Source organism: Oncorhynchus tshawytscha, linkage group LG16 (genome assembly GCF_018296145.1).
Source record: "Oncorhynchus tshawytscha isolate Ot180627B linkage group LG16, Otsh_v2.0, whole genome shotgun sequence".
NCBI lineage: Eukaryota > Metazoa > Chordata > Actinopteri > Salmoniformes > Salmonidae > Oncorhynchus > Oncorhynchus tshawytscha.
Window position 1 is genome coordinate 52,346,183 of NC_056444.1, and position 15,702 is coordinate 52,361,884.

General features: G+C 41.3%; 1 protein-coding gene across 3 annotated transcripts; it reads left to right on the forward strand.

The window, feature by feature from the left end:
• The first annotated feature begins 497 nt into the window (after positions 1 to 497).
• On the forward strand, positions 498 to 11,254 carry LOC112215887 (histone-lysine N-methyltransferase SUV39H1). 3 transcript variants are annotated; one of them, XR_002948264.2, is made up of 7 exons: positions 504 to 600; positions 1,472 to 1,646; positions 7,167 to 7,829; positions 8,546 to 8,692; positions 9,535 to 9,664; positions 9,813 to 9,947; positions 10,704 to 10,835. XR_002948264.2 is itself a non-coding variant. In XM_024375351.2 (6 exons), exons 1-6 carry the CDS (start codon positions 582 to 584, stop codon positions 10,835 to 10,837), a joined length of 1,239 nt encoding a protein of 412 aa, XP_024231119.1. In that variant the 5' UTR covers positions 498 to 581; the 3' UTR covers positions 10,838 to 11,254. The 3 variants fall into 3 exon arrangements, 2 of the variants coding, with proteins under 2 accessions (XP_024231119.1, XP_024231118.1); XM_024375351.2 differs by lacking the exon at positions 9,813 to 9,947 and having other exon boundaries at positions 498 to 600; positions 1,501 to 1,646; positions 10,704 to 11,254; XM_024375350.2 differs by lacking the exon at positions 9,813 to 9,947 and having other exon boundaries at positions 505 to 600; positions 10,704 to 11,254.
• The last annotated feature ends 4,448 nt before the right edge of the window (positions 11,255 to 15,702 follow it).

Consider the following 15,702-nt stretch of genomic DNA (forward strand, 5'->3'; position numbering starts at 1 on the left):
TCATATGTATATTTTATTCCTTCTATTGCATCTTGCCTAAGCCGCTCAGTCATTGCTCATCCATATATTTATATATTCCTATTCCATTCCTTTACTTAGATTTGCTTATATTAGATAATTGTTGTGAAATTGTTAGATTACTTGTTATATATTACTGCACTATCGGAACTAGAAGCACAAGTGATTCGCTACTCTCGCTATTACATCTAACAATGTGTACATGACCAATACACTTTGATTTGATTTTCAACTCCCATGCATGTAGCAGAGCCAATTTTGAAATGGTGTGTCTACTGCACCCTCTAGTGTTACACATTTCAAATGATTTAATTAATAAATAAGGATATGTTTTATTTTTAATATTCGCTGAACATGTGTGAATGACTATTATTTTTTCCATACCTTGCTGATCTTGCAAAACGATTACATATTTGCAAAGTTTTGCAGTCGCAGAGCTTTTTCTGCTCCAATAGAAATACCGCTAGAATATTCTGCATCCAATCAACAGCATAGAACAGCTGCTTCCTCGAAAGAATTTTCCCCCAATCGAAGGATTGTTCAATTTTGGCGGCGCAGTAAACATGGCGGAAGAGTTGGAAGGTAAGGAGAGTGGGAAGTTAATACTTATATGTGTTGTGTTTCTTGCATGTTGTTGCTGTTTGAAATTAAAATGTTACACTTAATTCCGCGACCTTTATCACACGCTTGTCGTAGATTACCTAGCCAGGTTAAAGCAAGAACGATGTTTGAGTAGGCAGAACTATCTGCACATGTGGATTGTGTGGTCTTTTTTTCAGGACTAACAGCTTGAAGTTGATACCGTTAACTTTTAAAAAGCCCAACGAATGCAAGCGGATATGGAGTAATTACTAGCTAACTAAAGTAGCCCAAGAACTAGCTAGTTAGCAAGCTGTGTATCATTAGGACGCGTCAATTTTTTTGAAACTCGCGTGTTTTTCTGACAGCCCTACTTGCTTGCAAACATTTAGCGCGCCAAAACACAGACCTTGTTCTGTAGAACCACAGTTTCTGAAACCAGAGGCGCAACATCGCGAGACTTCCAGGAACGCTAGCGAAACAGACCAAGAAGACCAGGCTGGGGTTTGAGAAGTGAAGAATTATTCCTTAGTAGTTAATTGTCTCAATCTAAAGACATAACCTAGATTTGAAGGAATGTCTTAAGTGGTTGAACAATTTACTAATCCAATCTCGTGACACTGACACGCTTTCATTTTCCGCGCAGTTCGGCACGAAACAACCGTTATACCCGGTGACGTGTTTCTGCGCATGAGCTTAACTAGCTACCTTTGCCATGACATCGCCTACAAGCGCTTTCAGGGATTTCTATTGGATGAGCCGTTTCTGCCTGTCTTCAAACTGTCTTTATTGTGGAACTGTCTGGCAGTGTCTGCAATTACAAATAAGAATACTCAAGCTGAATGTCTTTTTTTCTCGTTTATTTGTAACGTAGCTAGCTAAACATGGTGGCTACAATTGCAGGTTGTAGCGTATCCTGCAAGCTGTCTTTGGACGATCTGCAGGCTGTCTGCCGCAGGGAAAGACTCCATTGTAAACAGCTACGGGTGAACAAGCATAACATCGATGACTATGAGGTTGAGTACCTCTGTGACTACAAGAAGTCTAAGGTGAGTGAATTCATTCTCTAAGGGACTATGAAGGCTGAGGCAAGTCCTGGAGTTATCTCAAGAATTGCAACCTTCAGTTGGTGATTAATTTAAACTTTTGTTTTTTTAAAGCCACAGTCCATAAAGCAGTCCATGGAAACAGATCATCAGCCAGAATTTACAGCTACAGGCATGTGACCATATAATGATGTAATTTAATAGGATCTCTATTAGTGATGAGGGAAAAAAATCGATAGTTACAAATCAGGATATTATTTTTGATATCATTTTGACAACATTGCAATATTATTTCTGTGCTAGTTTGCTGTACCTGCACCAAAACACCAGTATTTTTCCTTGTTCTCAATCTTCTTTTTAAATAGGGAGCCAATTTGTTTTCAACACTTATTGCAATGACTGAGCCAAACTCGTTTTTATCATGTCTTTCTCTTGTCCCTCTGCAGCAGACATATGGTGAGTAATATGTTTGGAACATTGTATCGCAATACATATCGTATCGGCACCTAAGTATCGTGATAATATTGTATTGAGAGTTCCATGGCAATTCCCAGCCCTAATCTGTGTTTGTGTGGCCAACTGTTAGCCCATTATACCGTCTATTAACATATCTGCAGTCCGGGGGATATTCCCACATGCTGTCCTGACGCTCTGTCTACTAATTACTATTCACCTTTTAACATGGCCCACCACACGGTCATATTTCCAACCTGTTTTAATTAGCTATCTAGGGTCTCTGAACACCTGGGTGTAATGGAAGAAGGATGCCAGAAAATGATGTCCTGTTGGCTGCAACTGTGTTAACAGTGTACAATACGTATATATTTTATAAACTATTTTGTAGTGTCATGAAAGTAGAGGGCCTTATGGTTCTAGAACAGTATCGCAATTGAGAATTGTTTCACATTTAGATGGAGTACTTAGCTGTTTTGGCTGCCAGACCCAGTTTACCTTTGAACATAACATATATAAAGGTCCTTGGACATTAAAGGAGTCGGTTAGCCTACACTCCTTAACAGTACATCTTTGGCTAACCAATTGTTAGCAACTTAGGTAACTGTATATGCAAAAAGCACTTTCAGACCTGTCAAGACATTTTGTGTACCAACTATGAAATTAGTCCATGTACGCAGGTAACAAGATCTGAGCAGAAATGAATAGGGCCTGATATTTATTTTTCAACATTTTAATAAAAAATAAATTCACTGAGTAAATCTAACATCCTGATTCTCGAGCTGCAACACACAGACATGTATGGAGTTTGTGTCAACAGACATGGAGATGAATACATCATTATTTGACGTAGCTATCCCGTGTCTGCCCCTCCTCCTGTTTGTTGTGATGCTGAGTTTGCTGACTGTCAGCTGTACGTAAACACATGGCCTAATCCCTTTTCGACGCCGTGTGTTGTGGAAAGGTAAACACTGATTGTTTAATGCTAACGTTAGCGAACATAAAATGGACATTCAGTGGGCTCTAAAGTGCCAGCAGTTCACTCGCATTTGCTAGTGAAAGAAATTAAATGCAAATACAAAAAATAACAAGTCGCATTTTTACGTGTGATTTACATTTAATTCTGTGTCCCATTAATTGTATTTTCCACGTAACGTTACGATGACCTGATAGACTAACTGTAATTATGATCCACGTCACAAAAAGCATAATCAAAAATAAATATAAACATCTTGGCATTAAATGGAGTTTAGAAGACTGCGATAAAGAATGAGTGAGTGTCTGGTATTAGCTATAGAGGCAATGCTTCTAAAATGCCTTTGCGCTAGATTTAAGATTTTATCAATTTTGAAAATCTGAAAATTATGTGTGCGCTGCAAAGAAATACAATAGGCATATTTACATATGCTGAAACATCACTCTTCTAGCGAACAACGACTTGAATCTCTAATTTGCTGCTCGGGTCTGGTACTCTAAAAAGTTGGACAGGTTTGGCAGGAATGCTCTTTTATAAAATATGAATGTATATACAGTACCAGTCAAATGTGGACAGACATAGTCATTAAAGGGTTTTCTTTATTTTTACTCTTTTCTGCATTGTAGAATAATAGTGGACATCAAAACAAGTAACATATGGAATCATGTTAAGCAAATCAAAATATGTTTAATATTCTTCAAAGTAGCCACCCTTTGCCTTTGACTGCTTTGCACACTCTTGGCATTCTCTCAACCACCTTCACATGGAATGCTTTTCCATCAGTCTTGAAGGAGTTCCCACATGCTGAGCACTTGTTGGCTGCTTTTCCTTCACTTTGCGGTCCAACTCATCCCAAACTATCTCAATTGGGATGAGGTCGGTTGTTCTGATGCAGCACTCCATCACTCTTCTTGGTCAAATAGCCCTTACACAGCCCGGAGGTGTGTTGAGTCGTTGTCCTGTTGAAAAACAAATGATAGTCCCACTAAGTGCAAACCAGATGGGATAGCGTGCTGCTGCAGAATGCTCTGGTAGCCATTCTGTTTAAAGGTGCCTTGAATTCTAAATAAATCAGTGTCACCAGCCAGCTCCATCACACCTCCTCCTCCTATATTTCACGGTGGGAACCGCACATGCAAAGATCATCCGTTTACCTACTCTGCATCTCACACAGACAGAGGTTGGAACCAAAAATCTCAAATTTGGACTCAACAGACCAAAGGACAGATTTCCACCGGTCTAATGTCCATTGCTCGTATTTCTTGGCCCAAGCAAGTCTCTTCTTATTGGTGTCCTTTAGTAGTGGTTTCTTTGCAGCTATTCAACCACGAAGGCCTGATTCATGCAGTCTTTTATGAACAGTTGATGTTGAGATGTCTGTTTCTTGAACTGTGAAGCATTTATTTGGGCTGCAATCGGAGGTGCAGTTAACTATAGTGAACTTATCCTCTGCAGCAGATGTAACTCTGGGTCTTCCTTTCCTGTGGCGGTCCTCATGAGAACCAGTTTCATCATAGCACTTGATGGTTTTTGCGACTGCGCTTGAAGAAACTTTCCAAGTTCTTGAAATGTTCCTGATTGACTGACATTCATGTCTTAAAGTAATGATGGTCTGTCATTTCTCATTGCTTATTTCATATGTTCTTGCCATAATATAGACTTGATCTTTTACCAAATAGCGCTATCTTCTGTATACCACCTTGTCACAACACAACTGACAGGCTGAAATGCATTCAGTAGCAAAGAAATTCCACAAATGAACTTTTAACAAGGCACACCTGTTAATTGAAATGCTTTCCAGGTGACTACCTCAAGAAGCTGGTTGAGAGAATGCCAAGAGTGTGCAAAGCTGTCATGTTTTGCATGTTTCAGTGCAAAACAAAGTCACTTTTTTGTGTCCTCACCAGTTTGCCTCCCTGCTCTTGACTTTTTCCACATTTTGTTAGGTTACAGCCTTATTCTAAAATGGATAAAATAATTTTTTAAAAGTAAATCTACACACAATACCCCATAATGACAAAGAGAACACGTTTCTAGATAATTTTTTTTGCAAATGTATTAAAAACAAAATACTTTATTTTTCTAAGTATTCAGACCCTTTGCTATGAGACTCAATCGGGTAAGCTCAGGTGCCTTCTGTTTCCATTGATCATCCTTGAGATGTTTCTACAACTTGATTGGGAGTCCACCTGTGGTAAATTCAATTAATTTGACATGGTTTGGAAAGGCTCACAACTTTCTATTTAAGGTCTCACAGTTGACAGTGCAAGTCAGCACAAAAACCAAGACATGAGGTTGAAGGAATTGTCTGTAGAGCAGCACAGATCTGGGGAAGGGTACAGCAGCAGGGATTAGGAGACTAGTCAGGATCGAGGGAAAGAGGAACGGAGCAAAGTACCCAGTGCCCGGACTTGAAACTGATCAAACACCTGAAAATAGACTTGGCAAAAAAAGAAACGGCCCTTTTTCAGAACCCTGTCTCAAAGAATTCGTAAAAATCCAAATAACTTCACAGATCTTCATTGTAAATGGTTTAAACACTGTTTCCCATGCTTGTTCAATGAGCCATAAACAATTAATGAACATGCACCTGTGGAACAGTCGTTAAGACACTAACAGCTTACAGACGATAGGCAATTAAGGTCACAGTTATGAAAACATAGGACACTAAAGAGACCTTTCAACTGACTGAAAAACACCAAAAGAAAGATGCCCAGGGTCCCTGCTCATCTGTGTGAACGTGCCTTAGGCATGCTGCAAGGATGCATTAGGACGGCAGATGTGGACAGGGCAATAAATTGTAGTGTCCGTACTGTGAGACACCTAAGACAGCGCTACAGGGAAACAGAACGGACAGCTGATCGTCCTCGCAGTGGCAGACCACGTGTAACAACACCTTCACAGGATCGGAACATCACACACCTGCAGGACAGGTACAGGATGGCAACAACAACTGCCCGAGTTACACCAGGAACGCACAATCCCTTCATCAGTGCTCAGACTGTCCACAATAGGCTGAGAGAGGCTGGACTGAGGGCTTGTAGGCCTGTTGTAAGGCAGGTCCTCACCAAACATCACCGGCAACAATGTCTCCTATGGGCACAAACCCACTGTCGCTGGACCAGACAGGACTGGCAAAAAGTGCTCTTCACTGATGATTTGCGGTTCTGTCTCACCGGGGGCGATGGTCAGATTTGTTTTTATTGTCGACGGAATGAGCGTTAGAGGCCTGTACTCTGGAGCGGGATCAATTTGGAGGTGGAGGGTCCGTCATGGTCTGGGGCAGTGTGTCACAGCATCATCGGGCTGAGGTTGTTGTCATTGCAGGCAATCTCAATGCTGTGCGTTACAGGGAAGACATCCTCCGTCATGTGGTACCCTTCCTGCAGGCTCATCCTGACGTGACCCTCCAGCATGACAATGCCATCAGCCGCACTGCTCGCTCTGTGTGTGATTTCCTGCTAGACAGGAATGTCAGTGTTCTGCAATGGCCAGTGAAGAGCCCGGCTCTCAATCCCATTAAGCACGTCTGGGAACTGTTGGATCGGAGGGTGGGGGCTGACTTTACACGTTAAGTTTGCTCAAAATAAACACAGTTGACAGTGAGCGGACTTCTTTTTTTTTTTTGTTTTTTTTGCTGAGTTTAGCTCTGCAGCATCACTCCCCATCAAACCTGACAAAGCTTGAGAGGATCTGCAGAGAAGATTGGGAGAAACTCCCCAAATACAGGTGTGCCAGGCTTCGGGACGTGCAAAGAAGACTCAAGACTGTAATCGCTGCAAAAGGTGTTCCAACAAAGTACTGAGTAAAGGGCCTGAATACTTATGTAAATGTGATTTCAGTTTTTTTATTATATGAATTTGCAAACAATTCTAAAAATCTGGTTTTGCTTTGTCATTATGAGATCTTGTGTGTAGATTGAGGAATAAGACCAATTTCATCCATTTTAGAATAAGGCTGTAACATAACAATGTGGAAGAAGTCAAGGAGTCTGAATACTTTTCGAATGGACTATATGCGTGCATAATGTATAAAATGTTAAATATTTTGTGCCATAATATGCAACCCAAGTCATGTCTCCTTTTGTGAATCAGGAGCAGGAGTCCTACCTGGTTAAATGGAAGGGCTACCCCGAGTCGAGCAACACCTGGGAGCCCCGCAAAAACCTCAAGTGCAGGAAGCTAATGACGCAGTTCCACGAGGACATGGAGCACGAGCTGAGGCAGAAGAAGAGACGCACCACCTGCCCCAAGCGGCTGGACAAGGACGTGGCCTGGACCCTGGTGCAGAAAGCCAAGCTCCGCAAGAGGCTCCAGTGCTGGGAAGCCGACCTGAACAAGACTCGTAACCACCCGGGGCGCATCTTTGTCCTGAACGAGGTGGACCTGGACGGTCCGCCCAGGGACTTCACCTACATCACTAACTATAAGGTGGGCGAGGGCATCGTGCTCAACGAGATGGCCGTCGGCTGTGAGTGTAAGGACTGCTTTAGTGATCCGGTCGGCGGCTGCTGCCCCGGGGCCTCCCTCCACCGCCTGGCCTACACTGACAAGGGCCAGGTGCGAGTGCGGGCTGGGGAGCCCATCTACGAGTGTAATGCCCGCTGTAGCTGCGGGCCTGACTGCTCCAACCGCTTGGTCCAGAAGGGCATTCAGTTCGACCTGTGCATCTTCAAGACTGGGAATGGCCGAGGCTGGGGCGTACGTGCACTACAGCACATCAAAAAGAACACCTTTGTCATGGAGTATGTTGGAGAGGTAAGTAGTATAAAGTATTGGCCAATATTTGGGGTAAAAAGTATTGGCCAATATTTGGGGTAAAAAGTATTGGCTGATCATGTCCGCTGCGTTTACCAGAATTAGCTATTCTGTCACAAAAAGAAATTGGATTAAAGTGTGAGGCGTGCCTCCCTAGGGAAGCACTAGCATTTAATATATTTTTAAGGGTTTATTAGGTTATTTATACATTTGTCATTTAAAATAAGTTTTGATTGCTACATTTAAAAAAAAAAATGTTTTTTAAATTGATCCCAGCTTTCCAGTGCTACAATGTTTATTTCTCAACTCCTAAAATTACACTTGTGGCGCAGTAAAAAAAAAAAAAGTTTGGTGCAACTGCGTAACAGATGTCTTAATTAAAGGGGCAATGACATGCCTTGTATTAGAATGGAAAAGAAATCAGATAGCTAGCAAATTATAAAGAGGGGATGGAGTGGCCAAAAATAGTGGTTCCCTAACAGATTCATTACAACTATTTAAAACTGAAAAATAAATAGTTGCAATGGGGGGGGTGTTGTCTTGATGTTCTGAAGGGTGGCCCACAGTCTCAGACGCCTGGATTAGAGTAATGGACAAAGGACATAAGACAAATGTTTGTGTCGGAGTCTGCTTTTTTAACAGAAGCTTACTTTAACTTTCCATTCAGGGTGTTTGTGAGCAGTTGCTAAAGTGGTGTGTTCGTCTGCCTCCGTCAGATCATCACATCGGATGAGGCGGAGAAGAGAGGACACCTGTATGACCGGCAAGGCGCCACCTACCTGTTTGACCTGGACTACGTGGAGGACGTTTATACGGTGGATGCCGCTAACCATGGCAACATCTCCCACTTTGTCAACCACAGTGTGAGTGGCACATTATCAAAAGAGTTAACCTTTCAATAAACATACCTGCAGAATAGCCAAAGCCAAATGTCGTACATTGGTAGTAGTATATTTTGGTATTCTATGTGCAAGTGAAAGCAGATGCATTGTAGACACAGCAGAATAAAAGCTGTTAAAAATGCCACTTGAGTCCCCATGGACGTGTTCTAGTATTGCAGTGTAATATGCTTTCGCATACGGAACAAGAAGTGCACCAAATTTTTCTAACTGAATAAGATTTGTAGTGAAAAAAACAATTTTTTCCTCAATGAAAGTCATAGTATAATTGTGTTTTTCTGAAATGTATTATAAGCTTTCGGCTATTCTGAAATATAGCATTGATTGCTGTAGATATGCTTTGACCTTAAAGGCCCAGTGCAGTAAAAATGGGAATTTTCGTGTTTTTATATATATTTCCACACTGAGGTTGGAATAATACAGTAAAAATTATTATTAATGCCCTTTTAGTGTAAAAGCTGTTTGGTGGGATCGAGTTTTGGCCTTCCATGCTGACAACACCGTGTGGTAAATTAGTTTAATAAACCAATAAGAAAGCGTTCTAAACCGCTCTGCCAATAACGGCAAATTATCAGTTTTCCCCTCCCAACTCGGACCACTCCCAGAAAGTCTACGCTAAATTATTGCTTGAGAAATTGCACTTTGCTAAGAAACTATTTTGGTTTATTTTTTACCGTTTTTTTTAAATTGAAAACAATCACAGTGAGATACTTAATTGTTACCCAGAAAATATTTGATATTGAGAACTGCTACATTGGACCTTTCTTAAATTGTTTACCTTTTAAGTTGTCTTCTCTGTTTTGCAGTGCAACCCCAACCTGCAAGTATACAATGTGTTTATAGACAACCTGGATGAGAGGCTCCCGAGGATAGCATTATTTTCCACACGCTCCATCAGGGCAGGAGAAGAGCTCACTTTTGACTACAAGATGCAAAGTAAGTGTAATGTTCCACTGCCTAGTATGACGCCAATGTGACATTTTAAACTTTAAAGGGATACTGAGATATATTGGCAATGAAGCTGTTTTTTCTTTTTTACCCAGTCTGATTAACTCCTGGATACCGTATTTTTTGTCTCTGATAGCGTATGCTACCGTACCTGTGTACTTTGAAGTCATTGCGCTAACGCTAGTTTGCATTGGATCAAGAAACCAGCTCTAACTTTCTTCATACTACACTCAAAGACCTATAAACGGTATCCACAAGTTAATTTGACAGGGTAAGTGAAAAAAACAGAATCCTGCAGTATCCCTTTAAAGGTAGATAATACAGCTGCTGTTACTAATAGTGACTAACAGTTGATATCAACTGAAAGTCACTTGATTTTCAACAGTTGATCACCATGTAGGTGTCTCTTTCGAGCAGCAGGCCCACAGCGTGATAGGTAGTGAATTTATCAACCTCCGATACAGCACCGGCAGGACGCTATTGTGAGCATCAATTGTTAATCTTGCCTCAATATCGCTGGAGTCCAGCTTTCCAAAACATATGTGCATCGCTTTCTTTGATTTGCACATTTCACCTGGCTCATTTAGGCGTGTCATTTTCCTTCCATTGAAAATGAATGGGCTCTGTCATTTTGCCATCACCCATTGCTGCTATTAGAAATTGCCGTTAACTTACTAGCTACATTGACTAACTACATAGGTGGGTGTGGGCAGTGGACACCAAATGTGTCAAATTACCTACTCAGTCCTTTTCAGGGCTAGGTAGGCAAGCGCAATTGGGTAAACCCTCTTTTGTCTTTTTAGTCACACCTTGAAATTGTATAATGCAATGGAATCAGTGAGCACTGGAAATTCCAACATTAAACTTTGTTTTTGCTTTTTAGTGTTTGATGCTTGGACAATACTGCTTTTCATATTTGGCTTGTTAAACAGTTTGGCAATTATGTGGTGCAGGTGAGAACCATGACACGTTTCTCAGTTGTGTTGGCTATCTTGGCTGAATTTGGCTCTTGACATTGTCGTTGCAGTTGATCCAGTTGATGCAGAGAGCACAAGGATGGACTCAAATTTCAGTTTAGCGGGACTCCCAAGCTCTCCCAAAAAGCGGATTCGGGTGGAGTGCAGGTGTGGATCTGACACATGTCGAAAGTATCTCTTCTGATATAGATTGGAAGCGGAACGTCAAAGCTAGAACAGACACATCATATATTTTGGGGAATTCTGAAAGTTGTACAGCGTTTACATGACTTTATATTTGTCTACTTTTACTTTACTTTCATTAACTTTTAAGCCACATTGGCGCATGGGTGATATCAAAACTGATATGTTTGGGGACATAAAAAATAAATCACCATATCTAGTATGTTGGTAAACGATTTTAGTGAAACAATGAACAATATGGTCTACATTCACAAATCTGCGTTTTTAAGAATTTCTTCAGAGATTATACACTGCGTGTACAAAACATTAACAACACCTGCTTTTTCCATGACAGACAGACTGACCTGGTAAAAGCTATGATCCCTTATTCATGTCAATTGTTAAATCCACTGCAATCAGTGTAGATGAAGGGGAGGAGACTGGTTAAAGAAATACTTTTTTTAAGCCTTGAAACAATTGAGACGTGTTTGTGTGCCATTCAGAGGATGAATGGGCAGGACAAAAGATTTAAGTGCCTTTGAACGGGGTATGGTAGTAGCTGCCAGTGTTTTATGCGAAACAGTTTCCTCTGTATATCAAGAATGGTCCACCACACAAAGGACACCCAGCAAACTTGACACAACAGTGGGAAGCAATGGAGTCAACATGGGCCATCATCCCTGTGGAACGTGTTTGACATCTTGTAGAGTCCCTGCCCCGACGACTTGATTGGTGCAACTCAATATTAGGAATGTTCTTAATGTTTTGTTCACTCAGTGTATATCTGTAGTGCACTGTTGTCAGTTTGTCAATTTTCTCAATGTTTGAGATTTCAAAAGTTTGTAGGCTATGTACACAGGCAGACAAATTCTGATATTTTCCCACTTATTGGTCTTTTGGCCAGTCGGGTCAGCTCTTTTGATGACAATTGGGCAAAAGATCAGAATTAGACTGCCTGTGTAAAAGCAGCCATTGAGCTTCAAGCCCTGTTTGTGGAAAGTAATGTAATTAAGAGGTGTACTTGTACTTTTTATACTAATAGGCTTTCAGTTGCACTTACAATTACCGGTAAGTGCAGTTCTTCCACACTTCTTGCAAGTAGTGCTGTATATTCTTGTCTTAAAATAAGGTATGAATTAGTTTACCCCCAAACTGTCCCGGTGCTTGTTGGTTTTCAATCTGCCTGCTTTTTCTTAAATGTGAATGATTCCATTCCGACGCTCCCATTTTGTTGTCCTGCAATTCACGGCAAGCAAGCAGTACCATGAATCCGCTCTCCATGCTTTTAACCTATTTTTGTGTGAAGCAGTTGGAAAATATTCTTTGTGTAGTTAGTCATTTTACTTTTCATGTAGCTCTGATAGCGAAAGTAAACACAGTTCTGTTTTTTCACTTAACATTACATTTGATACATTGTTTTTGCTGGCTGCAAACCTTCACATTTTAAGTAAATGTTTTAATCAATGTATTGTCCTGGAAAATGTAATGAGAATTTACCTGACGCAAAATGTAGTTTAGTACAACCACAACACCACTAGATGGTGTAACTGCATTCCTATTGACTTCAGATCAACAACTGAAAATGTACACTTTCCTTTTATACTTGTCCTGAAGTTATGGCTGCGTTTAAAAAATGAAGTCCAATGCTGATATTTTTTCTCACTAATTGGACTTTTGACCATTCAGATCAGCTATTTTACCAATAATTGGGCAAAATTTTAGAATTGGGCTGCCTGTGGAAATGCAGCGTAACTATTTGCGTCAGCTCAAATGGCAAAAATAAGACACGTCTCTGGGTAGCTATTTAGACAGCAATACCTGCATTGTCTTTCAGTTAAGAGTAGTGCTTGTTTCCCCACACACGACACACATTGTCCTTGTCCCCGCCACTCTGCCTGTTCTCACCTCCCACTCACTCAGATGAAATCACCAGGCCACAGCTGCCTCTGCTCTTGGCTCAAGGATATGTACCGGAGCTTTTTAGTCATGGCTGCATATGCAGTAACTGGCATTAGTGAGCACAGCACATGCGCTGTTAGTAAGATATTCCCTGATCGCTAATGATATCAGTGCTCTGACACATTTGCTTTCCTTTGGAGGTCAGATAGTGTGCTCGTGAGGGTGGCAGCGCTAGGGTAGGTTAGATGTATGCTGAGACCCTTATTGAATTTGCTGAATTTATGGAGGATCAGCGGCGCTAAGCACAGGCAAAGAAACACGAGGCTAAGGAAATGGAGCATAAGCCAAAGCACCCAGATGGCCCTAGTGTGGAATGGCCATGTGTGAGAACAGGGATTTGATTATATGAATAGGCTGACTAGAGCGTTGTTTTCAGGTTGCTCATCAACAATGGTTGATGAATGAGGATATACAGTATAACACATTAATTCTCTGAAGAACCATTAGAAAGATATTCAAGTTTTTTATACTTTGGTCATCTTCAAAAAAATATCTATCTACAGCATGTGGGATAGCATCAAATTAAAATACACTGAACAAATTTAAATGCCACATGGAAAGATTTTACTGTGTTACAGTTCATATAAGGAAAACAGTCAATTGAAATAAATTCATTAGTGCCTAATCTATAGATTTCACATGATTTGGAATGCAGATATGCATCTGTTGGTCACAGATGCCTTAAAAATGGTAGGTCCGTGGATCAGAAAACCAGTCCGTATCTCGTACATGAGGCAAATGGTGGTCACACATTTCCTTCACATAGAGTTGATCAGGGTGTTGATTGTGGCCCGTGGAATGTTGTCCCACTCTTCAATGACTATGCGAAATAGCTGGAGTTTGGTGGGAATTGGAACACGCTGTTGTACATGTCTATCTAGAGCATCTGAAACATGCTCAATGGGTGACATGTCTGGTGAGTATGCAGACCATGGAAGAACTGGGACATTTTCAGCTTCCAGGAATTGTGTACAGATCCTTGCGACATGGGGCCATACATTATCATGCTGAAACATGAGGTTATGGCGGTGGATGAATGGCACGACAATGGGCCTCCGAATCTCGTCACGGTATCTGTATTTAAATTGCCTTCGCTAAAATGCAATTGTGTTCATTGTCTGTAGTTTATTCCTGCCCATACCATAACCTCACCGCCACCATGGGGCACTCTGTTCACAACTTTGACATCAGCAAAGCGCTCGCCCACATGAAGCCATACACGCTGTCTGCCATCTGCCCAGTCAGCTGAAACCAGTATTAATCTGTGAAGAGCACACTTCTCCAGCGTACCAGTGGCCATTAAAGGTGAACATTTTCCCACTGAAGTCTGTTATGAGGCCAAACTGTAATCAGGTCAAGACCCTGGTGAGGACGAAGAGCATGCAGATGAGCTTCCCTGAGACGGTTTGTGCAAAAATGATTTAGTTGTGCAAACCCACAGTTTCATCAGCTGTCTGGGTGGCGGGTCTCAGACGATCCCGCAGTTGAAGTCAGAGGTTGAGGTCCTCGGTTGGCGAGGTTACACATGGTCTGTGGTTCTGAGGCCGGTTGGACGTACTGCCAAATTCTCTAAAATGACGGAGGTTGGCTTATGGTAGTCAAATTAACATAAAATTATCTGGCAAGAGCTCAGGTGGACATTCCTGCAGTCACCATGCCAATTGCACGCTCCCTCAAAACTTGAGACATTTGTGACCTTGTGACAAAATTGCACATTTTAGAGTGGCCTTTTATTGTCCCCAGCACAAGGGGCACCTGTGTAATGATCATGCTGTTTAATCAGCTTCTTGATATGCCATACCTGTCAGGTGGATGGATTATCTTGGCAGAGAAGAAATGCTCTCTAACAGGGATGTAAACAAATTTGTGCAAAAAAAAATTGAGAGAAATCAGCATTTTGTGCGTATGGAACATTTCTGGGATCTTTTATTTCAGCTCATGAAATCTAGGACCAACACTTTACATGTTGCTTTTAATATTTTTGTTCAGTATACATTTGTGAGGAAGCTTTGCAAGTTTGATGCTGAAAGTTAGTATAAAGGAAAGATGGCATCAAAAGTTGAAACTTAATGTGACGGTTCTGCAAGCTGATCATGAGCCTCTTTCCAACCTTTCCACAAGTGGGCTAATCTGGGGCTTTGTAAACTCTTTGCAACTTGGTGACCTGATGAAGATGGATAACGCATGGGAAAGGAAGACCGTATATTTACTGCCTTTAAATGTATTAACTGTACAAGATGGTATCTTGTAACCCTTTGACATCATACTTTTGGGGTGGGGTTATGTCCTCTTTCTGTTGCGTGGGCTAAAAAAAATTGTGAGTCCAATACCCACAATAAATGCTATCAATAATACCCCAGGTGAGGTGCAACATAAAAGTAACTGCCAAAATAATGGAAACACTTGAGTAAATTAAGGATTCAAAGTGTATTGAAAGCAGGTGCTTCCACACAGGTGTGGTTCCTGAGATAATTATTAAGCAATTAAAAATGCTGGGCAGGCCATTATTTTGGCTATCATGGCGATGCCCTCATTCACAGGGCACGAGTGGTCACTGAATGGTTTGATGAGCATGAAAACAATGTAAACCAAATGCCAAAGCCGTCTCAGTCACCAGATCTCAACCCAATTGAACACTTATGGGAGATTCTGGAGCAGCACCTGAGACAGTGTTTTCCACCACCATCAACAAAACACCCAAATTATTGAATTTGTCGCATCCCTCCAATAGAGTTCCAGATACTTGTAGGGTCTATGCCAAGATTCTTTGAAGCTGTTCTTGCTCGTGGTGGACCAACTCTATAAATACACTTTATGTTGGTGTTACCTTTTTATTTTGTCAGTTACCTGTAGCTGACAATGTTTTATAACCGGAGCCATGTCTCGACGACTGGTTGGCGAATTTGGGTGTCTTATGTTTGCATTCAC